Source organism: Pipistrellus kuhlii, unplaced genomic scaffold (assembly GCF_014108245.1).
Source record: "Pipistrellus kuhlii isolate mPipKuh1 unplaced genomic scaffold, mPipKuh1.p scaffold_m20_p_7, whole genome shotgun sequence".
Lineage (NCBI taxonomy): Eukaryota > Metazoa > Chordata > Mammalia > Chiroptera > Vespertilionidae > Pipistrellus > Pipistrellus kuhlii.
This window is the reverse complement of record NW_023425573.1, coordinates 67999300-68026219: the sequence shown is the minus strand read 5'-3', so window position 1 is coordinate 68026219 and position 26920 is coordinate 67999300. Positions and strand designations below refer to the sequence as shown.

Here is a 26920-nt window from a genome sequence, read left to right as displayed (position 1 = left end):
TAAAGGTTCTATTCCTAGTTGTTTGTAAAGCTGGGCATATAATCTGTTTGTCTGATTCTATACTCAGTCCTCTTTCCCACTCTATTCTCCTTCACCAAGCATGGCCTTTAAGGTGGCTCTAACCTGTGCTGATCAGGAGAGAGACACATGCCAGTTGTCACCCAGCCCTGCTGCTCACTAGCGAGCTTACCTCGCGAGTGTCCAGCCTGTGAGCTGTGGTTTCCTCACAGGTAGCCTGGCGATGGTCCCTGTGTCACAGGGCGCCTCAGGGATTGAACGATGGAATGGGTACAAGTTTATTTGTTTACTGAGGTCCTGTGCATGAAATTTGTGCACTCGCCGGGCAGGGCCAGGGTGTCTCTTAGCCCGGCCTGCACTCTCTCGCAGTCCAGGAGCCATCAGTTGGACATCCTAAGTGCTGCCACGGAAGTGGTGGGAGCAACAGTGGTGGGAGCATCCTAAGGCTCCTACCACTGCCGCTGTACTCGGCAGGTGTGAGCCCAACTTCTGGCTAATTGGTGCGACCCCTGTGGTAGCACACTCACCACCAGGGCAGCTCCTCATTGAGCATCTGCTCTGGCGGTCAATGCACCTGTGGTTCCACCATTTGGTCAATTTGCATATTAGCCTTTTATTATTATAGGATTCCAGAGACCCTGACATACTGTGAACCTCAGTAAATGATTGTATGCTTATAAAATAGAACTCCTTTAGAAATTATTCTGCTAATAAATCTTTATTGTAAAAAGCATAATATGCAGATTAGCACAAAGAAGGAAATGAAAAGCACCCTTAACATCATCATCCAGAGATAATCTCAGATTTTTTTCTCATGCATTTTTCTCATTTAGTTTTGATTGCACTTGACTCTGAAAAATACAGCCCTGGCCAGTTTGGCTCAGTGGATGAAGTGTCGGCCTGCGGACTGGAGAGTCCCGGGTTCGATTCTGGCCAGGGGCACGTGCCTAAACTGAAGGCTCCATCCCCAGTGAGGGGCTTGCAGGATGCATCTGATCAATGATTCTCATCATTGATGTTTCTATCTATCCTTCTTCCTTCCTCTCTAAAATCAATAAAAATATTTTTTAAAAATATAGCATGAAACCTATGTCACTGATCCATTAAAGCAAACCACTTAACATTAATCATGAGTCAAGAAGCCATAACAAAGGCTGATCATTATTATTTAACTGAACTTTACATAAAATTATGCCAGTTACACCTAAGTACTTGAATATATTATAATAATACGTTAAATCTCCTCAACTTCTTGATGTAATTTCACTGCACCTTTCCCCCTTTACATTCCAATTTGAGCTGTGAACAGATCTACCAGCCTTTTCCCCTCTGTAGTGTAATGAATTGTCCATCGTACAGACCTTGACCGTGTGACCTACCTGAGCTCTGTTGAGGGATTTTGGTTCATGTTGCTCATGATTAAGCTACAAAACCTTCTCAGACCAAAGAAGTTTAAATCATTGGGAGGAGGAGTGTCAAAATCAAATTGGTTAAATTTTTTATCTCCTTTCTCAAGAAAGCAATTTACTGGGCCATCTTCCTATTCTTAAGGTCTAGCCTGGCTGTTCTTTTTCTGTTTCTGCTGCCTCTTCATTTTGTTGCCTGAGGCCATGCACTAAAAAGGTCAGTTTCCCTGGAAGGAGCTTTGTCTTCAAATCCAAGGTTATTAGAGTTCTGCTCCTCTATTGATTCTTGTGTGTGTTGCCAACTCGGATGGTTTTCAAGTCTTGGGCTTACTGTGGTGATTTGTAGACAGACTATTTTAAGGATATACAGTTCTGACCCTGGCGAGGGGTCAAGACTGCTAGACCCAGGAATCAGGCAGAGGTGGGGTGGCCAGTGGAAGGGCCCAGCACCACAGTTCTGTGTGCCTGCACTGAGGCCAAACACAGAATCCTGTCCTGGGGGAGCACCGGGAGTCACAGTTAGGGCAGTGTGGCCAAAGCAGTGGGTGGAAGGAGGCAGAAACCATAGGCTGACCTAGGACAGTGGGATTCTGAGACCCAAGAGAAAGGATAAGAATGATTTGAAATAGAAGATTGTCCAGAGCAGGAAGGCAGTGGGCTCATTCTGGAGTCCAGCTTTCCTGGTAAGATGCTATGCTGGGAGAAAACCTTGTGAAAGCTGCCCAAGTATATTAGACAGGTGCCAGGGATTAGGAGGCTGAGTTACTACCCTTGAGCCAGACGTTCCCGGAGGGTTATGAATGACTGTTCTTTAAGAGAGGGTTGCTCATGGGAGGGCTGGTTCATGCTTGGAGTTAATGCCAGTGCTGGCTTTCTCCTGGTCCTCGCCATCCTCTTAGGTTTCAGAAAGAAATGATCCTCCCACCCCACCCCTCCCGCCCCCATGGAAAAATTGGTTAATGTTTGATTTAATTATCTTCTCAACCAGTTACCCTATCACTGTGCTAAAACAACCACCTCAAAACTCGCCTTCCTCATTCAGGGTCAAGGTGTTCAAACAGGGCTTTCCCCAGGATGGTGAACACGTGACAGTGAGATTTCTTGCTAAAAGCAGAAACAGACTGACTCCACCTCCCGTGCTTCCAGGGTGTCCTTGAAGCCGTTCAGAACATTCTCCAGTCATTTAGAGCCACAAGAACTGAGATAAATGACCAGCTTCAAAGAGGAATTAAAGCCTCAAGTATTCTGTAGGGAAGTCATATTTTAGTAGATCACCTTGGACTGTATTTACATCAGAGCGAGTTTTGGAAGCTCCTTCCTAGGGTGGAAGAGTGAGGAGAGAATGTACTTTCCCTTTTCGGTATCTGATCTCACAAATGTCTCTCCTTTTGGTTGATTTTCTTGACTCACAGTTGTGTTTCATCTTTTTATACTGACATGTTGCTGTGTATGTTAGTCCCTCAGGGTGAGGTTGGCTGTGATGTGTGCCCTTGCTTGCACATCCTCATCCTTCAGTGTGGGGTTGAAGGAATGCTCTGAGATCCATTCAACGCCTTCATGTTATAAACATGCTTTATAGCAATGTTTCATTGAGTCCATTTACAAAAATTTAACTTGAACTAAGTAATCCTGAAGGTCTAGCAATGCAAGGTCAGAGGTGTGCGGTGCTACCAGACTAACAGGCTTCATCCTATTGCTCGCATCTTTTCTGCTGGTTTTCTCTCACTTTTCTCATTTATGGAGCTCCTGATATTGCTGTTCATGGTAATGTTGCTGTAAGGGCTCAGTAATTAGATATGGGCATCCAAAGCAAGTTTGTGTTTTCCTTTTTTCATGAGAAAAACCATTTTAGCTTTCCTCATGGGGAGGCCTTCGGAGCCTCTGGAGACATTCATAAGTGCAGTGAAGTTTAATTTTACTCTGCAAGAAGAAAAAGAGAATATTGCACTTTTCCTATCCAGGGATTCCACTCTCCCCCAAGCTTTGCACCCTCTGCTTATCACTTGCAGATCATTTGCAGGCAGCCAGTTGCATGCTAACCACCCGGTTATTTTGGTCTTAGTAAAAACTGCCTTGCTTTAAGCACAGTTTCTAGGTCATTGAAACTACTGGTTCTTTGAGAATCACCCACAGCTGGAAGATAGACCATCTCGTTTGACGCTTTATTACTGGTACCCAGGAGGCTGTGGTCTCACACACACTCCTGCTTTCTCAGTGACCTTCCAAGGACATCCCCAGCCTCTTGCTTTTGCTTTATTTCTGTAGGTCCGCCTGGCCAGAAAAAAAAAAAAAAAAATTGTTTACAATTGCTGTTTATTATTTAGCTTTAATAATCTCATTTGTATTAGTAAATGGGTGATATGCTATCTTGGAATTGTATGGCTAGGTTTTTTGTTGTCGTTGTTGTTAATCCTACCTGAGGATATTTTTCCGTTGCTTTTTTAGAAGGAGTGAAAAGGAAGGAGGGTTGGGAGGAAGGAGAGAAGGGAAAAGGGGGAGAAAGACACATCAATTGATTGCCTCCTGCACCTGACAAGGGCCAGGGATGGATGTGCCCTTGACCCAGGTATGTGCCCTTGACCAGGAATTGAACCTGAGACCCTTCAGTACTTGGGCAGATGCGCTAACCACTGAGCAACCAGCCAGAGGTATATAGTCAGTTTTGACACAAGGTCAGACATCAATATTACCCAATGCATTTTTTCTTTACTGGAAATTGTGAATTCACCCAATATTTTCTGGTAACCTTTGCTGAAGTGATTCGTATAAAACCTGGCGTTCTTCCTTTCGCTTTCTTCCTCCCCGCAACTCTCTGAGAACAATCTGTCTTCCAGAATGGCTCTCACAAAATCGCTGAGGGTTCTTTTTCCTTTCATTTCTTTCTCCAATAGTTTTTACCATCTTATTCCTTATGATGGTGCGAAGTGAACAGCCAGAAAATGAGGGAAAGCCACGATCACTTAGTCTTAAACCGTCAGCTGCATTCCTAATTCTGAGATAAATGACTGAGTCCTGTGGCTCAAATGTCAGGCAGTTTCCCTTCCAGGCTTGCCGCAGCAGATAAGGAACCATTCCTGTCCCTCTGCTACCTTGTCAGAGAGGTGCATCTCATTCCCTGGAGGGAATATTCAAATCTTTTAACCTTCTGCCATGAGACCCACCTCTCCTGGTGTAGAAATGGGGGGTTAAATGATTAAGGAATCAGTCCCTGTAAAGTACTGTGAAGGACAGATGTAACATGTAATCATATACTCCTTGGGGCCTTAGCTGATTAGTGTTCCATCTGAGAGGGCACCTGTCTCTGGATTGTTGGCTAAAAGCATGGATTCTGACTAATAATAATAACTTGCTTAAATACAGTGCTCACGGTGTGTCAGAAACTGTGCTCATTGCTTTCTGTATGCATTAGTTCATTTCCAGATGAGCCAGCGAACTTAGGGTCTCTGATTTATATTTTCCAGGTTGAAAATTGGTGTCCTCGTTTACCATGGAGAGCAAAAAATCCCTACGAGGAAGCTGATCATAATTCATTAGTAAGTAATTTTGGAAGTAAGCCCTTTTGCTGGGCTTGTGATTTGGGTCTGATGCCAGGTGATACATGTGGCGTCTTCTAGAAAATGCAGCTGTGATCTGAAATAGTGGTAAACGGAAAAACCTCTACACCCAGCCCTGGTGAAATCTTGGTGACCAAATCAGTCAACTCGTTAGTTAACATCTACTTATTGAGCAATTCTGTTAGGGCTCCTAAGTGACAGGCTACTGCTATGAATAACATCTTGTGGAGGCACCCTGTAAATCTATGAGGGTGATGGTTGTAAAAGTGACCACACATATAAAGGCTAGAACACAGACCCGTGAAATTAATGAGGAAGTTGAGGTCTTAGCCTGCAGCCATGAGATATTGCAGAGATGACCCTGGAGCTGATTGGGTCAATGGGAGATAAAAGGGGACATATACTAATAATAAAGATTTAAAGGAAAAAAAAATAAAATGAAGAATGAGTTTATACTGGGTCAAGGAGATAAAGGTGTCTGATGTGAGAGAAGCAGGGCATGTATAAGAGTTCAGCATTTTTAGGGACTAGGATATGCATGGTTCAGTGGGACAAGGCCATAGGGGCTTGGATATTTGAAGGTGAGATTGGAGACGTAGCTAGGGGAATTATGAAAGGTTTTATATGCCACATTACAAGCTTAAGTCTTTAGTGTTTAGATGGGAATCTGCAAACTTTTTTTTGTAAAAGGCCAGATGTTAATATCCTCAACTTTGTAGGCCCTGAGGTCTCTGTCACAGCTACACAGTTCTGACTTTGTAGTGCAGAGGACAGCCATGGACAAGATGTAAACGAAAGGGTGTGGCTGCATTACAATAGAAGTTCTCCTACAAAAACAGGCAGCTGAAAGGGATTTGGCCTAAGGCCCAGCGCTTAATCACTGGAATCTGGAGAAATTGTTGAGTCAGGGAAGGCCAAGATCAGATAGATGAGCATTTAGAATGAGCTAAGGTGACTGCTGAAAGTTGGATTCAGCATTTTAGATGTTGCATGAAACCAATATTAGTGTTCTTATTTTTTCTGTTATTTTAATCACTGGTCCTATCCAGCTGTATGACAAATATGTTCTTCCTGGCTTTTACATGACTCTGGCCTGAATTTTAAATTTTATTCAGTTGTAATTGGAAAATGTTTTTCCTGGCTCTTAAATTCTTTAGAAAGTAATAAGCTTTTGTTTGTACTGGGGGAAAAAACTTGTGCTTCCCTTCTTCATTGTGTGGACAAAGGAGGTCTCTGGCAGTTTTCACAATACCAGGTAGCCTGCTAAGAACTGACTTCCATTTTCCCAGGACTCTGTTGCCTGTAGTAGATTTAAATGGCCAATAAATTCAGGTGCAAAGAATTTCAAGGTACAGCAAGCATACTCATTATTAAAAAAAAAAAAAAAAAGCATTTTAACATAGCTCAGGGCTTTGCAGTGACTATGCTTCTTTCACATAGTTTCTTTGTGAAATGATGTCCCTTATGGCAGCTGAGCAGTCGGGAGTCTTTGCTTCAGTTTGCAGTCCCGGGACCTTAAAGAAAAACTGTGCTGCCAAGACCCCCTTTTGAGCCCTGTATTGAATTGAGTACCTCTTTCAAGTTTTCAGATGTCACCTCATGCAAACCATTATGCGTTCTGACTTCATCTTTTACTCCTTTCTATTAAATTTCTGTTTCTAGGCAGAAATTCGTACGGATTTTAATATTCTCTACAGCATGATGAAGAAGCATGAAGAATTCCGATGGATGAGGCTGCGCATCAGGCGCATGGCTGATGCATGGATCCAAGCGATCAAGTCCCTCGCAGAAAAACAGAATCTTGAAAAGAGAAAGAGGAAGAAAGTGAGTTTGTAATTAATTCCATTTGTTAGATGCCCATTTTATTTTAAAATTGATTTGCTTGGAACCAAAACTGAGAAACGTCAGGCCTTCCTGCTGTTCCTCCAGGTGAATCTGCTCAGTCGCTCATACAACCATGTCTGGGTTTCCCTTTTCCAAAGACACATCACCCCACTTAGCAGGGACCAGCACATATTTCTTGGGTGAATCCAAGCAGAATATCTGTCTGAAGGATTTTCCTTTGAATTTTCCATCTGACTGTCTCTCGATTGTGTCAGGAAACTTAGCCCTATTTTCTTTACTGAACACAACCTTTGAGAACTTCCTATTACGTCATTATGACAGTTTCATATTTTTGGAGTTTCATTGGTTCTGGGCTATGGGCAACAGTGAGTTCCATTAATATTCTGTTTGGTGCTTCTGCTCACATGCTTGAGAGAGAGGTAAAATAAATTAAACTTGAGCCACTTTGTTCAAGTTTATGAGGAAATGCTTGGAAAACGTCTAGAATACTCCTGAGCCTGGGAAATCCTATACTCTGTTAGAGACTATGCGGCTGTGGCTTTAAGTGAACTGTTCTGATGATGAAAAACTAAGCAAAAAAAAACTACATGTTCCTATATCAAAAAATAAATTTGAATGAGTTTGCAATTTTCCTAATTTGACTCATTTGATAGCCTCGAAAAGAAATACAGATATACCTCCAAATCCCAAGTTACACTTTGATGGGTCAGTTATGCTTGGGTCCTTGAGTTCATGAGACTGTAAGAGCATGTGGTCAGAGGTCCAGATGGGCTATAAAAGGAAGTAAAGTATAATTTTATTTAATCCTATACAGTAATCTCCAGAATGTATCATTAGGTGAAGAAATGTTAGCTGGAGAACAGTAAACATTATTTGAAAAGGGAAGAGAAAATTTATCTATATACATATGTCTATCCTCCATGTGTACATATAAATGCATTCATATATACACACACATAACACTTATATAATATACATACACACTTCTTGCTCATATCTTTAAATGGTGAAAATGGTAAATTTTATGTTATATATACTTTACCACAATAAAAAAAATGTCAAATAAGGGGAAGGCAAGAATAGCATAGAGACAGCAGGTGTAGAAACCAGACTTCTCTGGATGTATATCACTTTGTAGGTTTTATGCAGGAATCATCCTATATAATAAAAGCCTAATATGCAAATTGACAGATCTGCGTAGGGTGGAGCCGGCGAGCAGGTGGCACCAGGCCAGCCAAAGTGGGTGCCAGTGGGCAGAGGGAGGGGACAGCGATCAGGGGGTGACCAGAGGCGGTGGAAGGGTGATCAGGGGGTGAGGCCGACTGTCGCTGTCCCTCCATCAGCCCACTAGTCACCTTCCACAGAGAGAGGCCAGACTGTGGCTCAGGGAGTGGGCCTAAGATATCAGTCGGACATGTCCCGAGGGCTCCTGGACTGTGAGAGGGCACAGGCTGGGCTAATGGACTCTCCCACCCCTTGAGTGCACGAATTTTCATGCACTGGGTCTTTAGTTTTACATAAGTATAAAAATTTAATCACCAATAAATAGCAGTTCTTGATAGCACAAGGAATATAAAACAAATGAACTCATTGTTTGTCCAGTTTTACTATGAATGTATAGAGATGGACTATTCTTGTTGACTTGAACATGGTAAGTTGAACGTTTCTCATGGGATATCACAAAGGACAAAAAAACTGCAAAAATGTCTTTCCACAATTTTTTCTAATCATGTAGGAGGTGGTGGTGTTGATATTCTCACTCTGAATCAATTGAGTGTATTGGAATAAGGCAAGTAATTATGTGAGTGTCCTTGAGAAGTGGGTTTTTCAGTGTAGGGGAAAGGAAGTAACAAATGTCAGTTGGATAATCTTATGTAAAGACACTGTAATCCTGAGTTTGAATTGGAAAAACCAGTATGAACTCATGATTAGTTTTATCCTCAAGGAAAAATAAATTTTCTAGCTGTGCCCACTGAAAAGGCCTACAGGAAGTGATAATTGAGAGTGTGCTTAGCACTGGCCTTTGACCTTTAAATACCATTCTCACTGAATGCTGTCGGAGGTTCTTAGGAAACTGGCTGATTAAAGTCTGCAGCAGGATTGTACGTGATGAGTTTGGAACATCCTGTCTTACCAGAAAGTAAACTGTCAAAGACCAGGACTGTGTAAAAGAACTTAGAAGCCAACTGAATAGCTTCCTGTTGGCCAAGATGAGACAATGTGATCATCAGTAAGAATAAAAACTACAATTTATTAAAACACAGCAAATAAACTTATAGCCATATTTTTACAATGGTGTGTGTGTGTATAAAGTTCTCTTTGGTCATTATTAGAGAACACTAAAGAACATTTTTTTTTTTTTAAACTGCTTAATAAAGGGAAAGACTGAAGGCTTTTTTTTTTTTTTTAACATAAGCTGTATTTCAGGATACCCACGTAGTTGGCTGATATGGGATAATCTCTCTTACAGAAGCATTCCCACTAATAAGTGCAGAAGGAATGAGCCAGTATCACCATTCTGCCACCCCTCATGGATGAATGATCATCTGTAGTTGCTAACATCACAAAGCAGACGTTCCCACCCTGGAAGGAAGTAGCATACCACCTATGAAGTAGTGTTGCTAGAAAAACTAAATCAAGTTAGCAAAACCCAGAGTGTGAGAGAGACTACTGGAAATATAACCCAGTCTTTTTGACAAATAAATGGCAAGCCCCTCAAACCCCCTCTCTCCCTGAAGGCTGATGGGGCACTGCTCCAGGTTAAAGGCATCTATGAAACAGATGAGGCAGTTACCGTTTATTTGACTTCTGACTAGGACATCTACACTTGAAAAAATAGGTTAACACTGAGGAGGTGTAAGCACCCACTGGGAACTGGATAATATTAAAGAATTAATAGTTGTTCTGGGGTGTTAGTGATGTTAGGTTTTTTTTTTGTTTTGTTTTGTTTTTTGGGTTTTTTTTAAATGAGGGTTTGTTTTTCTTTCCACAGATCAAAACATTTATAGGTGAAAACATGAGGTCTGGGCTTTGCTTCAAGTTAAGCTAGAGAAGTTGGGAGAAAATTAGGCTATACATTAAATAAGGTTTATCATGAGTTGATGATTAGAGTTACATGATAAGCACATGGGAATTAACTTTATTGTCAGGTCTGCCTTAGTATGTATTTGACATTTTCCATGTTCAAAAAGCATAAAATATTCTAGCTGTGAGAAAAAATTCCATACTGTTAAAAGATATTTTATTGTCCTTACCCTCCTTTACTTTTGACTTTTCAAACATATTTTTCTTCTTCTTCTTTTTTTTTTAAATATATTTTATTGATTTTTTACAGAGAGGAAGGGAGAAACATAGAGAGCTAGAAACGTCAATGAGAGAGAAACATCGACCAGCTGCCTCTTGCACACCCCCTGCCCGCAACCAATGTACATGCCCTTAACCGGAATCGAACCTGGGACCTTTCAGTCCGCAGACCGATGCTCTACCACTGAGCCAAACCGGTTTCGGTTATATTCTTCTTTTTAAAAGGATTATCTGTCTGTACCTCATTCTCATAGTTGCACCAAGGATAGTTGTTTCTCTAAAATAACAATGAAAAATCATTTCTTCCTTTTTACTTTTTTGAAAAACTGCAAACCCCACATTGAGATTTCATTGAACGTAAAAGTGGTGTTAACATCGGTTGATTGCTTTTTCGTGTCTAACTGTGGAGTTTGTGCTTGGTTTCGGTGGAATCAGCATTGCCTCTTGTTTGTTTTCCCAGGTCCTGGTCCACCTGGGCCTCCTAACGAAGGAGTCTGGGTTCAAGATTGCGGAGACAGCGTTCAGCGGCGGTCCTCTCGGTGAATTAGTGCAGTGGAGTGATTTAATTACATCGCTGTACTTACTGGGCCATGACATTAGGATTTCAGCTTCACTGGCTGAGCTCAAGGAGTAAGGAGATTACTTTTCAATTTTAAAATCAGAATACAAAAAAGAAATTGTAAACTCTTAAAGCCCTCTATTACTGTGTAATTTCTTGTGGAGGAAAATGAAAGTGATAATTCACTAAGCAGGAGATAAGAAGATTATTTTCAGGAGCTAAATACATACACTGTGAAAGCATAATATGTTTTCATTGTAGCTGCAGGCTCCAGAGGCTTCACAAATGAATGCCAGAAAATTCAAACCCGGGGCTTATTCTTTGCTATTACAGGTGCTTCCAACATCTGCAGCATAACACATTATTGGCCTGCCTAGTTCCCTGTCTTTTGCTGAAATTCATACCGTTCTCTACTCAACATCAAGCTTTCAAAATCTTGAAACAGGGCAGGTTCCTGTTTATAATTTAATTTGGATAGAATGAGTTTCCTGAAAGCCTTGATCCAATCCTTTTTCAATTAGCCAACATTCAGCTCTTAGTCTGTTAACTCTACCTGGGTTTTCCGTTTCAGTGAAACTTGCTTGCAGTTCTGGCCTGCTCTTAATCTCATTTGGATGGACACAGCTGGCTAAGCAGGAATGCTTAGATCCCCTTCATTCCTTTCAGATAACATCCAGCAGCCAAGTTATCATGATGCGATATGTCAAATGCTAGCAGAAGAAACACGTTGGATAAACATTCTATGTTCAGTGAATGTATCTCCTCTGGTTCCTACTTTACTGTTACTGTTAGGTCCAAGGTCCACAACTGACCAGTTGCAATGTTGAGATAGAAGCAGTATCAGTAAGATGATATCACTGTCATTTGTTAAATGATTTCCATATTCTAAAACTGTGGGTAAGGGCTTCAATTACAATAGTTTCAACATTTATGACAACCATGATGACTATTAACAGCTCAAATTTGTCAAGCACTGAGTGTGCATCATGTACTAAGCATTTTGTATGTTTTTACCTTATTTAGTCCTTAGCACAAATCTGTAAGTAGGTGCTATTGCTTTATGCATTTGAAAGATGAGGAGACAGATTCCTACTACAGATGGGTTGTTTGAGGTCCCATGGAGAATGTGTGGAAGAGCCAGGATTGGAGCCCTGTGTCTGGTCTTGGAGCCGGTACTTTCTGCGGCTGTACTGCCTTGCAGATAAACCCAAAGTCTTCTGAACTCTGACTCACTTTCTGTCCCTTCTGCATGCTGCCTTCTGGTGCCTTCCTCCTGCTTACATTAGAGCACACTGGGCACCAACCTGTGAGGTGGATGCCTTCATGCAGTTAGCGCTTGTTCTTTTAGTGCCTTCTGTGGACTGGATCTTGATAAGGGGTAGACAGAGATGGCCATCATGGGTTCATGGAGATGCCAATCACTTGCTAATTATAATTAATGCATTACATAATAATTACACTAATTGCAATGTGATTAGTACTAATTGAGGTATGGATGCTAGAATGTAAGCACAGGAAGTGAAGAAACTATGAATATTGTTCTTCAGCACATAGAAAAGTGTCTACCACACAGTGGGTGCTCCTATTTACTGAGTGAAAGGATGACTAAGTGGGTGGGTGGGTGGGTAAGCAAATGGAACACTGTTGAAACCCCAGGGATGGTGCTTTCCAGGGAAGTCAGGGAGGGCATATTGGGGGTCTCTCAGGTCAAGAGGAGCAAAGGTCTTCAAGCATTGGTGACAGGGACAGATGTATTTTATTTAAGAAGGTAATTGTGGAAATAGCATTGAGCTGTGGTTCCCAAACATTCCTGGACATTGGAACCTTCTGGGGACCTTTTTAGACTCCCAAAGCCCAGACCATATCTCAGATTAATTAAGTTGCAACCTTTAGGGATAGGATGTAGGCATAAGTGTCTCTTGACACTTTCAGGTTATTCCAATGTGCAGACAAGTTTGGGAACCACTGAACACAGGTGGATCAGGTGTCGGGAAGCAGCAGCTCGGCAAGCCCAGTGTAGTCCCTGCCTGCTTTGGGTGAAGTTTCACAGGAGCTACACCTGCTGTTTCTGTAGGGTCCGATCATGTACATCCTACAATGATACAGTGGAGTGGTTATTACAGAAAAAATGTGGCCTTAAAAGATGAAAGTATTTACTAGCTGGCTCTTCACAAAAGAAATACTCGAATTCTTGGGAAGAAATTGTGCTGGGGAATGGAGACAGTGGCAGTTTAGAGCTAGAGTGCAGAGTCCTTTTTAGGCTCCTGTCCTTGGAAGTAGACATCCAGCCATAATTTGATGAAGGATCATTGTGGGTGTAGCAGGGATCAAAGGTTTCAATATTAACCCATTTCCAAGTGAAAGGTGACAAGCACATTGGCTCGCCAAGTACAAGTAGGAGTTTGGGTGGATGGGTGGGTGGGCAAAGGGTAATGTAGAATTGTAAATCTTTGTGCCAATCTAGTCAGAAGGTTCATTTTCACATAAGAGAAAAAAATTGGAAGCAGTACAAGACACTATAGAAAGACGTTTTTCTCAAAAATAAGTCAGGGCTGGATTAGTAAGAAACTAACAGTCACTGAGTATGTAGCATACATTGGGCACTTTCCATTCAGTATTTCATTTAACCACCAAAAAACCTGAAAGGTCGCTATACAGTCTGGTTTTGTGGTGGTTTGGTTTGCTTGTTTGAGAATAAGGAAAGATTCTGAGGTTAAGTAACTGGTCTAAGATCTCCCAGCTGCTGGATGGGGAAGACAAACTCAGACCTGTATTTTCCTGGGCTTGTAAGGTTGTGTCTGGGCACCATTTGCTTTTTACAAGAGTTGATGCCTGGGCACTGGATGGGTCCTGGGGGTGGGCAGAATTCGGATGAGCAGTGGATGGGGAGGGGCCATGCCATTCTCCGGGTAAGGATTCTTGGATGTTCATTTGCCTATTAAAGTTAAGTATTATGCCTTGAAGTAAATTGTTTTTCTTTTTTTCTCTCTCTGCCCTTTCTCTAGAATAATGAAAAAGGTCGTAGGAAACCGATCTGGCTGCCCCACTGTAGGAGACAGAATCGTTGAGCTCATTTATATTGATATTGTAGGACTCGCTCAATTCAAGAAAACTCTTGGACCATCCTGGGTTCATTACCAGTAAGTGCCACACGCTGTTCTTAGGTTTGCAGAGCTTTGTTATTTATTTTTAAACAAGGGTTGAATGGTTATAGGTAGAAACGCATTAAAGTATCTTTTGAACCTGTAGAGAATGTTTCCCAGTCCTAATTGAAGTTCAGATTCTCCACAGTGACTTCTTACTTTCAAGGGCTATTCATTATTTTCATTGATTTACTTTAAGAATAGAAAACAAGTATCCAATCTCATTTTTGCCATCCCTAATACTTAGCATTCTTCTCTCAGTATGCCCACAACAATCTTAGCTGTTTAATCACAAAGCGATTTCCATAAAATTAAGACAGGGTCATTACTTGTGTTTCTTAGGTTTAAGATAATGACCCATTCTCTCTGCTTTTCCCCAATCAGTATTCTTGTCATTCTTGGAAGAGAAAGCTGGGGAATACCTCGCCTGAATGCCAGGGTCTTGCACTTTATAAGATCCGCCTAGTGGTTGGGATGCCTCAAGTGTGTGTGTGTGCTGCTCTGTGCAGTCTTTATCATCTAGGACAGTGATCCCCAACCTTTCGGACCTCTCGGACCACTGGCTGGGGCCACGAGTTAATATTTGAAACACTTTTACATGATACACACCATAATCTAGATGACATTGGATTAGACAATGAAGTTTATTAATTTTTCAGTTTTTTTTTCAATCTTTCTGAAAAAGGCTTAGTTTGGTGCTACTATTTCTCCAACACTACTTTAAAAAAAAAAAAAAAACTTGGAACCCCTGCCCCCCCACCATGTGTTTCTTTTCTGTTGATATTCCATAAAGAGATGTTTTCGTGTGCTCTTTAAACGTAACCAATCAATCACTTTTTAATTCAGGTTGGTTTATAGTTAATATTATTAACTTTCATCTCCAAGGTTATGTCAGACTGGAAGTCCTTTAGGATTGAAAGAAATGAAAATTTAAAATATTAAGATTCTTCTCAGGAACAGAGGGGAGGACACCGCTGCCGTGCAGTTTCCTTTCAATAGCAATGATTTTCTCTCTGGGCAGTGACATGCTTATGGGCAGAGGCTAGGGATTGATTGAGAGAGACCCTGTGCTCTCATTGCCTTTGGATGTAGACTCATAAAATAGCCAAATAAAAATTTGATTTGGGCCTGGTAGCACTCTATTTTTGTATCAGGTTTTTCCTGGTTTGGGGTTTGCCATTTTCTTGAAATCTTCATGAGTCCCAGGCTATCACATTTGTCCTCTGTTACATGAAAATAACCATCTCTTTTCTTGGTTAATGAGCCATATAAGTAAACACACTTTTTTTTCTTTTTAGCTACAACATTAAAAATAAAAGAAAGAAGGCAATGCTATTGTGCTCTGGCATTTTGCAAATGGCAGGCACCTGATAAAGTGCCACTAGAGTGGGCATTCCAGGCTTCCCTGGCCTCACACATCCTCACCATTAAGAAGGGCTGTTTGGATGGGAAAATATTCTCAGTGGTAGTATTAAGTTCAATTAAAAAGGATAATTCCATTATTAAAAAGGTCACCATTGATTGGTATTTGGTTCTTGTTGGATGACAAGACGCATGGTAGGGGGTTTATGAGAGAGGGTAATGTCTGTCCATCCTTTAGTAAATCTCCCACGTTAGCGCTGTTGGCGGGATGTCGCTTAGTCATCAGCCCTGCTCTCTGGTGTGATGGCGCTCAGGTTTCATCAGAGGACGAGCAGGTCCTCTAAAGAGTTTCTCGCCCATTTCTTCCCCTTGTGAAGATCAGAAATTGTCAGGGCTATCTGTATGCATCTTGGTTGATGGTAGATGATATGAATTCTACTCAGTGTACAGTTATCTTCTGATTTTTCATTTAGGGGCAAACCCTTGAGTTGTATTAATCTTGGGAAATATTGATCTTTGAAAATTCTGTTAAATTCATGTAAGAACCCAGGAAACTCAGTTAAATATTTTCTATATGCAACTAGTACACTGCTGGGTATTGCAAAACTCATACAGATCAAATCTAAAACAGTCTTCCTTCACAGCCGTGAGAACACACCAGACAGCGAGATTCAAATAGTCTAATTTATATCACATTTTTCATCGAGCTCCACATTAGAAAGTAGGTCCTGGCAAGAAGGTTATGAGCATCCATCCCATAATAGCATGGCTTAGAGCAGAGAGAGTATTCCAAGAGCATTTGGCATGGCTGCAGGAATCCCTGCTCCAGGAGGCCAGCTGCTCGGCAGCGAGGCTAATATCTTTTGAAGCCATTAGCCTGTTTCTGATGCTACAAACACACAGAAGGCATTAGAGGAAGGGTGTCAATATTAACTCAAACAGAATTCCAACACAGATGCAGAAGGTGATTGATAAAGAAAGCTATATGTTAGCCTCCTCTGTCACAGACAGAGATAAGTCTCCTGTCTCTGGTTATAAAACAAATGCAAATAGCTAAAAACAATAGACATTTTCTAAATCAAAGCTTCAAGTATGAGGATGTAGAATTACAAGTACCCGAGACATGAGATCATCCATCCTATAGCCTTCCATGGGGAAGAAGCCAGTTTCAGAAGTGAACATTCTAGGCACTTACTTTCTTCTTTTTTTAATGTGGAACGCTTCATGAATTTGTGTGTCACCCTTGCGCAGGGCTATGCTAATCTCTGTATTGCTCCAATTTCTGTATATGTGCTGCCGAAGTGAGCACGAGGCACTTTCTGACATCCAGGCTTCCATGAATCAGATGTCTGCTAGCTATCTTGACTCAGAGTTTATTTTAATTATCCATTTGGAAAATAACACCAGTAAAACTCCAAGTTAAAAATAAAATGACAAGCCAAATCCAGAGAGGAATATAGACCGTTTGAGTCAATTTCAAATAAGCGGAAGCAGCCAAAGCTTCAAGGCATAGGAGCCTTAGGACCGAGTGTCTGTTTGTCCCTGGGCTGCAGGCACAGAGTGCTGTGGTCCTTGCATCCTAACTCTGTGCCTGGGCAGTGGGCCTTCTAACCGCCCTATCGCGCCCAGCGGTGTGTGTCCCTCCCTCTCTGGCAGTGACCTCCCCAGAGTTGCCACACCATCCATCTGTTCCAACACTGCCCTTTTCCTCAGAAGAAAACATACTGGCTCCAATAAGTGCCTTTTGCATTTTTATTTTAAAAGGAAGAGTGTAAGTTAAGACTTGGGAATGTTTTATCAAGAAGAGAGCTGTTCAGAGAGCAAGAAAAATAGGCATGGATCAGTTCCTTACATCCCTACCTTTTTCCTGGAGTGCGGACATCCATTTCTCTCTGCCTCTTGGCTGCCAGGTTGATAACACGTTCTTGTTCCTATTGTGGCAGTGGTCACTGTGATGATGGCCTGTTCCTTGAGTAACAGGGAATCTAGGCAAGGAGGTGCTTTCTGTGGTCAACCTGTATTTCCCACCTGGTCACAGCCCGCCCTCTTCCACCTGCCTTTTCTTTTCCTCCTTGTCTAGACTGGTGATGCTGATCTCTGATGAGAACATCATCCCACCAAAATGGCAATTTACTGTTGCTCTTCCTGGAACAACCAATCTGATATTTGCACTTTTTTTTTTTGTCTGAATCATACATTTATGTGAAAATGAAAAGTTGGGCCTTGGCTGGCTGGGTGGCTGTTTGTTGAAGTGTCATCCCATGCACTAAAAGGTCAATTCCTGGTCAGGGTACATACCTAGGTTGCAGGTTGGATCCTTGATCGGGGCACATATAGGAGGTAACCAATCAATATTTCTCTCACACATAGATGTTTCTCTCCCTCTCCCCCTCCCTCTCCCTCTCCCCTCCCCCTCCCCCTCCCCCTCCCCTCCCCCTCCCCTCCTGTCCCCCTCTCCCTCTCCCCCTCTCCCCCTCTCTCCCTCTCTCCCTCTCTCCCTCTCTCCTTCCTGCTTTAATCCCTCCCTCCCTTTCTCTAAAATCAATAAACATATCCTTAAGTGAGGATTAAAAAAAAAAACAACAACTTAGAATAATGAAATTTCTGAAAGTGGAAAAGAGAAGAAAGAAACTGAATCAAATACTTAAAAATCATTGCCATCCTTTAATTCTAAAATGTGGGGTTTAATCTTTATTTACTTTCATGCTTATTAATTCAATAAGAGCTAGTTAGAAGCAGTATTGATACATAACAACAGAATATATTGTTATTTTATTGGCCATTTATGAGCTAAATTTACATCAATGTTCTGAGAATTAGTAATGAAGTAAATGTAACCAAAATCAATACATTCTGTTTCAGTATTGATTCCTTTCTTCTGATTGGTCATTCTGTGTGCACCCCATAGCAGAAGTCAGCAGGCTTTTCTTGTAAGGAGCCTGCTAGTAAATATTTTAGTCTTTTCTGGATGGACGGTCTCTAACCCTCCTCACTCCACTACTGTATTTCCCTGAAAATAAGACATCCTCCGAAAATAAGACCTAGCGCATGGAAAGGTAAGACATCCCCTGAAAATAAGACCTAGCGCGACTTTGGGAGAAAAAATTAATATAAGACACTGTCTTATTTCTGGGGAAACGGTATTATTGTGTAAAAGCAGCCACAAATAATAAACAAACACCTGGGTGTAGCTATATTAAAAGAAAGCTTTATTTTTAAATGCTAAAAATTGAATTTCATACTATTTTCACATGTCACAAAATATTCTTTTTATTGTTTAACTAAAGATGTAAAGATCATTCATAACTTGAAGGCTATGCTGAAACAGGCTGTAGATGGGATTTGGCCAATCCTGTTGTAAGGCTTTGGTGGAACAGTCAAATGAAACATCTTCAGTTTCACTTCTTCAGACTCTGAGTGGAAGTAGTTGTATTGTCTTACTATCAGAATCATGAAAATCACCATTGCCTTTTGAGCAAAATTTTAAGCTTTACCTAAAATCACATACTTTAATTACCGGTAACTGGTGAAAATGTTGAAAGAGATAAGGCATGCCATGTGCTTTGAGCAGAATAAGACCTTCATCTTCATCTGTTCAGCTGCTATAAGATAATATCACAGGCTGAGGGCTCATGCACAGCATTCTTCATTGCTCACATTCTGGAAACTGGTAGCCCAAGAAAAGGTTTGAGCTTGGCCAAGTGAGGGCTGTCTTTCAGGTCTCAGACTTCTTGAATTCTCACAGGATAGAGGGGGCTAGGGAGCAAGCAATGCAGAGTTTCCTTTATAAGGCCACTAATCCTACTCATGAGGGCTCCACCCTCATGACCTAACCATCTCCCAACAGCCCCATCTACTAATATCATCATCTTTGGGGGTTAGGATTTCAACACATAAATTTTGGGGGACACAAACTATACATAGTGACCTCTAAAAATGGCAGTTCTTTATTTTTTCAATAAGTGTCTTTAGGCACCACTGTCTGCTCGGCCTGCTGGGGCACAGCAGAGAGCATGCACTCTGCAGTTCAGCTTTAGAGAACATTTACTTCTCTCTCTCTTTTTTTTGTTTTTTTCCTCACCTAAGGAGGATCTGTGGATTGATTTAATAGAGAGAAATAAAAACACTAATGTGAGAGAGAAACGTGAATTAGTTGCTTCCTGTATGAACCCTGACCAGGGATGGAATCCACACTGCTTTGGTGAATGGGATGATGCTCCCACCAGCTGAGCTGCCAGCCAAGGGGCTTTGGAGAACTTTATTTCATTGGTATTTGAGTTGTGCTCTGAAGCACATTGTGTCTGCTGCATGATGATTTGAATCACATATGAAGATGCTCGGTTACACAGCTATTCTAAAACCTCTCAGTGCCTGTCCAGTGGCATTTCTCATTTAAAGTATCTGCCCTGGTTGGTTTGGCTCAGTGAATAAAGCATCAGCCTGAGAACTGAAGGGTCCCAGGTTCGATTCCGGTCAAGGGCACATGCCCGGGTTGCATGCAGGCTCGATCCCCAATGGGGGGCGTGCAGGAGGCAGCTGATCTATGATTCTCTCTCACCATTGATGTCTCTCTTTCTCTTTCTCTCTCTTTCTCTCTCTCTCTCTCTCTCCCTTCCTCCCTTCCTCCCTCCCTCCTTCCCTTCCCCCCCTTTCTTTCTGAAACCAAAATAAATAAATAAAATAAATAAATAAATAAATAAATAATATATATATATAAAAATAAAAAATAAAAAATATATATATATATATATTTATTTGTTTATTTATTTATTTATTTTTTTTAAGTATCTGTCCCTTTTTGGCAGTGCCTGAAAGAGGGGTTGGAGCTTTTATTTCCAGAACTTTGGGTCAAGGTTGCAGTTTTACCCACAGCACTTTTTCTTACAGGTGCATGCTGCGCGTCCTGGACTCTTTCGGCACCGAGCCGGAGTTTAACCATGCCAGCTATGCCCAGTCCAAAGGCCATAAGACCCCCTGGGGAAAGTGGAATCTGAACCCGCAGCAGTTTTACACCATGTTCCGTAAGTATTCCTATCTCGCAACTGCTTTTTAGAATGCTGCCACAGACTAAGGGGAAAGAAAGTCCATGGCATGTATTAGAGGCTATGAATCCCAGTGCCCTGTGCTGTGTAAATATGTGCCTGGAAAATAATGGAATTTTTCTCAATTACTACCAAAAGGCCATGATGTGAGCATTTAGAAGTGTTCTGGAGAAAAATGTTTCCCCAGGACGTATCACGAGAAACTGGAGGGAAAGGGCTTTGGGTCCACTTTGGGTTGGCAGACACTATACCTGTTCCCTGCCCCAAGGGGCTGTGTAGGGTCCACTTAGTTAGAGACAAGGAATGGGGTCTTCTGTATGAATACATTTTCCAAATCAGTAAACCATAATTTCTTAAGCATCAAATTTTGCAAAGAAAACTGTTAGCCTTTTTAAAATGGAACTTTTATTTTACTTTTACTCTTTAGAGACAGAGAGAGGAAGGGAGAGAGAGAAACATTGATTGTTGTTTACTTATTGATGTATTCAGTGGTTGGTTCTTGTATGTGCTCCTACCAGGGATCAGACTTGAAACCTTGGTGTATTAGGATCACCCCCAAACCAACTAAGCCACCTGGTCATGGCCTAAATGGAACTTTTTAAAACTGTTTTATACTTTACCGACTTCTTAAACACGGACCCAGAAGGAAATCTCACTTCTTTTGTTCATGTGGTGTTATTGTTGCCAAGAGTAGTGGTAGTTTTAGAAGGAGATGTACTGGACATACTGAGAGATGCTGTACTAACTGGCCCTCGCTGTGGGCCAGTTTCTGTATTGTTTTTCTTCCCATTTTCTTACTACTATGATCAGTTTACCTCATTTCATTTAAAATTAACTGAATGCTGTGAAGCCAGATTTGATAGTGTTTATGTAAAGAGCAGGTTTGTTTTCTGAGTCAGTAGATTGTGGTGATGAGATTCAGTTCCGTAAACAAAAGGTCACGTGAGTAATCAGTTCATGGTACAAAGCACGTGTAACTTTGAGGAGCTGGGATGAGGTCATACAAAATAACCTAAGAAGTAACCTGTAGGTTATGCAAAATGGAAAAATGTTAGCTATGTCTAAAGTAGCCAGAATTGATATGTATGCCCTCCACCAGATGGAGTTTTTCTAATGCCAGGGAGTGGAAATAAGTTTTTTCAGGAAGTATTATAAAGTTCTCTTATAGAATCTTGGAATTCAGAGTCCTGAAAAACACATTTTGTTGTACATAAGTGGAGGATTTCCACAGTGTTGGTTGAATTGAAAGAAATTCACTGCTTACAGTGTAACTAGAGATGAAGACAAATTAATTCAGTTCCCCTGGGAAGTAGGTGTGTCCTAACTGACTCTCATTCAGCAAGAATCAAGGAGAAAACTGGTCCATTAGACAGCCCTTAAAAAAAAAAGAATGTATACGTCAAAAACAATAACACCATAAGCAAATTTAGCAGAGGGTTAGTGTCCCTAATATATAAAGAATTTCTAAAAATAATGAGTAAAAAATTCTACAATCCAGTATAAAAAACGTGCAAAAGCTATACCTTAAATATATGAAAACACGTTAACTTAATTCACAATAGAGAAATGTGTTTTCACACTGCACCAAGACACCATGTCCCACATATCAGATTGGCTAATGTTCAAAAGTTTGCTAGCCCAGCCATTCTATTGGTGAGGCCTAGGGACAGCAGCCTGCTCCCACGCTCATGCTGAGGGGGAGATGTCACCACCTCACAGAACTGCCAGTACATCTTTCCTTAGGGGGGAATACGGGAGGACAAGGCTGGTTGTTAGGCCATTGAGATCACCAGCTCATCCCTGGCTGCTTAGGGGCTCAGGCCTGCAGGAAAGCGGGTACCGGCAATTTCACCTCCGTGTGTGTGTGTGTGTGTGTGTGTGTGTGTGTGTGTGTGCGCGCGCGCGCGCCAGACCTGCCACTGATGGAATGCGCTGTCCACTCAGAGCCACTCATGGCCGAATGGGTAGACCACAGGGGTGCCCCGCAGCCTCCATCAGTGCCTCAACCCCCAGCGGCAGCGGCAATGGCAGTGGCAGCAGCACCCGCGGGAGTGTCCCTGAGCAGGCAGCATGTTCCATCAGCGGCTGGCCCAGCACACACGCATGGAGGTAAAGTCTCCAGTACCTGCTTTCCCGCAGGCCTGAGCCTGGAGCAGGTGGGGATGAGCTAGTGATCACAACGGCCTGATAGCCTGGTGGTGGAGGCGGCGTTCGGCCTAGGGACTGGCAAACGGGCAGAAGATGGCCCTGATCGCAGGAGGGTAGGCCTAGGGACCCTATCTGCATGATTTAATCATGTGCTGGGTCTCTAGTAAAAGCATAATATGCTAATTAGACCAGACATCATTCCGGATGTTCTTCCTTCCAGAGAAAGCTGTGGTGGGGCAGGGGCCATGGCAGTGGTGGCAGAGGCCCCTGGCCATGGTAGCAGCAGTAGCGGGCGGGGGCCACAGCAGAGCCCCTGGTAGCAGCTGCTGCAGTGGGCGGGGGCCGGAGCCAAGGGCCTCTATAGTTCAGTGATAAAAACCTAAGTGCAGGGCTATATGTAGAGCTACTCCCTTGTATATAAGATGGGTATAGAGGAAAGATATGTAAATAGTACATTAGTGTATATAAATTTGCTTGTATTTTCAAAAGAAATAAAGGAAAAATAAATAAGCTAATACAAACGACTATCACTGGAGAGGGGTGTGTAGGGTCTCTACATTATTTACACTTTAGAACTATTACTGTTTTGTATAACCTAAAAAGAAAAATCAAAGAGGAAATAACTAAATTAGTTATTATATTATATATTAAATAACTAATAACTGAAACAGGTTGAAAAAAATAAACCTAGTGATATATCAGGTGCTGTCAATCTCTCACGCAGAGAAAATACTCATTTCAAGTGACTTCAAAACCATCTTTGGACTGTACATTTATAATGGGAAACGTTTATATTGTTACTTGAAAATAATCTGGGTATACTGTAGGAGGCAAAATTTCAGAATATAAGGGGATGTATTTAAGGAATTTAACTAAAGAGTGTATAATATTCAACTTGAATAAGAAATATCAATGTGAACTTTTTCTCTTTTAAAAGACCATATTTCCCAGCTCTGTTTTTTGAAAGGCTCAAAAGTAAAGATGACTCACTAACACTCAGACTGGGATTCCCTAAACACTTTCCAACTAAAAGGAACCCCTGCTTAGATAAGTAGTTGGTTCCCAGACTAGGGCAGGTAAAGTGCAGGATGGGACATCCTGGGAGCTGAGGCCAAGCAGGGGTAGGGTTGGAGGACATAGGAGCCGGTGATAAGGTATCAGAGCATCAAAATGAATAATCACTGCAGTGTATTGAAATCAGAACAATGACAAATAATCCAGGAGTCCCATGATACTTCAAGTGAGAAAAACCCTCAAAATCAATCATCACCTTTGCAAGTTGCTAGGATACATCTTCATCACCCTGAACAATACAGGGAAAGAATTCCACTTTGATCCTGATTTTCTAAGACAAACTGTATTTAAAAACAATCAGATAGTTGATGAGAGAAAGTTGTTAATCATGGAGAAATCTCAGCTAATAAATGCAAAAGTACTAGCCAGGAATTGGAAACTCAGCACTGTGTAGCTGCTAATGAGATAATGGAGCCAGGCAGGATCCTCACTGGCTGCTAAATCCATCAAATAACAGTTGGTGGGGAAATTCCCCACAGATGAGATTGTCTTCAATGGAAGAACTAGGGAAATGAAGCAGCTTGAGATGTTTTGTCATGTTTTGATGTGTCAGTTGAAGAATTTGCAGCAGCACACAGCGAGCCTGCACCCTGCTTCCCAGAACTGCCCTCAGAGAACTTGGGTGCATCTTTCGGAGAGGGGCCCTTCCTCCCCCATGACAAAGGGGTGGGGTCCAGCCCAGTCTAGCCCTGTCTTTTCCACAAAATCTTTGATTACCTCACCCTTTGGAGAAAAGGTGGCTGTGCTAGTGATCTGAAGTGCAGCTTTACTGGTGCTTAGCATATGGGCTAATAGTCCTATATAACAAAAGGGTAATATGCAAATTAACTGTCACTCCATCACAAAGATGGTGGCACTCAGTCCTCTTAGCCCCACCAGAGTCCCCCAGTCCCAGGGTGGTGGGTGGGGGGCGGACACTGAGAGTAGGCAGCGTGATCAGCCTGGTGAAATGTTTATGTCATAGTGGCCTGGTGGAATGCTTGCTTAGTCTCCTCTGGCCAGGCTGGGACACAGAATGCTCGCGTCATCGCTCCGGCGAAGAGGTAAGTGTTCTGCGCCCTGCTGCAGATGGGCCTCCGGGCAGCAGAGAGCCTCCGGGCAGTGGGTGCGGAGCAGCCAGGCTCCGCAGAGAGCTACTGGCACACGGATTCATATGCAGGGCTACTAATCTTATATAATAAAGGGGTAATATTCAAATTGACCCTCACACTGCAACACTGCCACAAAATGGCAGCACACACAGTGGGGGCAGGGCAGCAGGGATGAGGCCAATGGCTGCTCTGTGTAGCCTCCACCAGGGTTCCTGCAACCCCATGGGAGCACAGGGGTTCCAAGCATCCACTTCTTGTGGCTTCTGCCAGGGTTTCCACATCCCCGCATGCGCACTGTGGAGGCAGGACCTGGCGGCTGCTCCATGTGGCCTGGTGGCAGGGCATTGGGGCGGCACTCCAGCACTCAGGGCAGTACCATGTCGAGGATGGGGGGGACTGGGTCTCGCATGATTTCGCGAGTCATTACATAATTTCACTAGTCATTACATAATTGATGTACAAATATGCTTGTGCATTGCGGGTACACTTAGACTGTTTTCCATTGTAAGGAGTTAGAAGACACAGAAATAGAGTTTTGTGCTTATAGGATCAAGTGTTGAGGTGCAGCTGTCTGTGAGACATAGTATGTTCTGGCACAGGTGGTGTGCAGAGAGGGAATGAGGAGGCCTGGTCAGAGGCCAGCAGGAGGGTGGAGAGGAAATCGCAGGAGCAGTGAAATGACCCGGCTGCATTTACTCTCAAATATTCAGAGCTGTTTCTAATTCTACTCTAACTCATTTTCTCACTAAGTTGGTGGAGTTTCTACAGGTTGAAAGCCCAGTTTTTCTTTACTGTTTCCTCCTAAACCTCAGACCTTCCCTGGTACCATACTCTCCATGTATCCTGTTGGAGGTGGGCCAGCACAGACTGTTTCTGACCTCTCCCCAGGCAGCTCCACTGGGCCCAGCCAATGGTCAGACAACACAAATCTGTTGAGTGTCTTTTCCCAAGAAGCTGAGAGGCCAAGTGACTCCTCCCTTAGAACAAGCCCTTCCTTGCTTCTGCTTGTCCACACTCTAGCTGGCCTCTGAGTGACGCATGAGGACTTCCTTCCTGCCACCAACCTACTCCTCCTCGTAGACCATGGTGCCTTCTCTTTCCCCACTGAGTAAAGGGCCAAAGTTCATAGCAAAGCTTTCAAGACCTGTGTCTCTCGGGTCCCCTGCCCCATTTCCCCCACGTACTCCTCCCTGGGTCCTTTCCCAGCCTCCCAGAGGCATGCTGGCCTGGAAGGTGCCGCCCAGATTCCTCACCACTCCTGCCTCCTCAAATCATCCTGAGAGCAGAATTATTTTAAGGGTCTATTTTAATGTCTTTCTCCATCTTCCAATGAAATTTAAAAAGACACATGATCCCATTATAGAAACAGGAAAATGTGTCCTGTATACCAATGCAAGCATTATCTTTTATGTTGGTTTAACATACTAAAATTTTATATCACCTTGTCTTCCACTTACATAGTTTTTAAAAACCATCCAGGTCTGTTTTATAGTTCAATTGGCTAGCTCCTAATTTGTATTTATTTGGAGATGCTTTTGAGAATTGTTGCTTTTTCTGAGCTCCCCAGGGATTTGGCTTGACCCTACATGTAGGCATCACTTTAGCTGGTGACCTTTAGTCTACCATGTGTGCTGCTTTCTCTTAACTCCCAAAGGTAATCTCTTCCCTGTTTTCTCAGTCCCAAGCAAGATATATTATAGTATACCTCAGAAAGAAAGCAATTTGCCCACGGAGAAGACATTTGTCTAAACAGTTTAGAGGAGAGAAATAAAACCCCACGATAATGACTTTTAGCTTGAGTTGTCCATTATTTGGGTAATTCTAATGATCTACCTGCAGACGCCCTCTCTCACAACCACATTTGGCTTGTGTAAAGCATCATCAGTGGTGAAACAGTTACCTAATGGAGTTTTTCCTTCTTTCCCTGGAGACTGGCTAGAAGTAGCAATAGCAGAGATGGTTAAATTCCTTACTCCTAGTTTTGAGCAAGTTTCATTTCAGGCCTATATTTACATCCTACAGTGGAAAACTTTGAATAATGTTTAGTAGTCTGTCTGCTAAACAGCCTCTCTATTCATATCACTATCACAAAACATTTTCTTATTTTCTAGCAGGGTCTGCCTCTGTTGGGTTTTTCCTTTAGTTAATGGACTAATTTTTTGAGTACCTGCGACATTTCAGCTGTCACTCACAATATGAAGACACTAAAGAATTTGCCTTTTGGATGCTCACAATTTATAGTTACAGTCGAGGATGGGGAATATTCAGCTTTTCTCTGTTTGTGTGGTAATTCGAGGCAGGAAAGATGGAGATATAATGAAGTTGAGTGAAGAGATTAGAGACCTGGGAGGTGTTAAGTTAGTCTTTCCACTTCA

General features: G+C 42.2%; 1 protein-coding gene and 1 non-coding gene across 5 annotated transcripts in view; one reads left to right on the top strand and one right to left on the bottom strand.

Moving 5' to 3' along the window:
- Window positions 1–26920, top strand: part of MGAT5 (alpha-1,6-mannosylglycoprotein 6-beta-N-acetylglucosaminyltransferase) — a 353237-nt gene that overhangs the window by 228183 nt on the left and 98134 nt on the right. For all 4 annotated transcript variants that reach the window (XM_045575220.1, XM_045575219.1, XM_036422130.2 and 1 more), the window contains 5 exons: window positions 4886–4957; window positions 6641–6802; window positions 10587–10756; window positions 13691–13825; window positions 20078–20211. In XM_045575220.1, the coding sequence (XP_045431176.1) occupies window positions 4886–4957; window positions 6641–6802; window positions 10587–10756; window positions 13691–13825; window positions 20078–20211 (673 nt within the window). The remainder of the gene's footprint in view (window positions 1–4885; window positions 4958–6640; window positions 6803–10586; window positions 10757–13690; window positions 13826–20077; window positions 20212–26920) is intronic.
- On the bottom strand, window positions 16397–16499 carry LOC118710092. Its single transcript, XR_004985299.1, has one exon. It is a non-coding gene; the product is annotated as a U6 spliceosomal RNA (small nuclear RNA).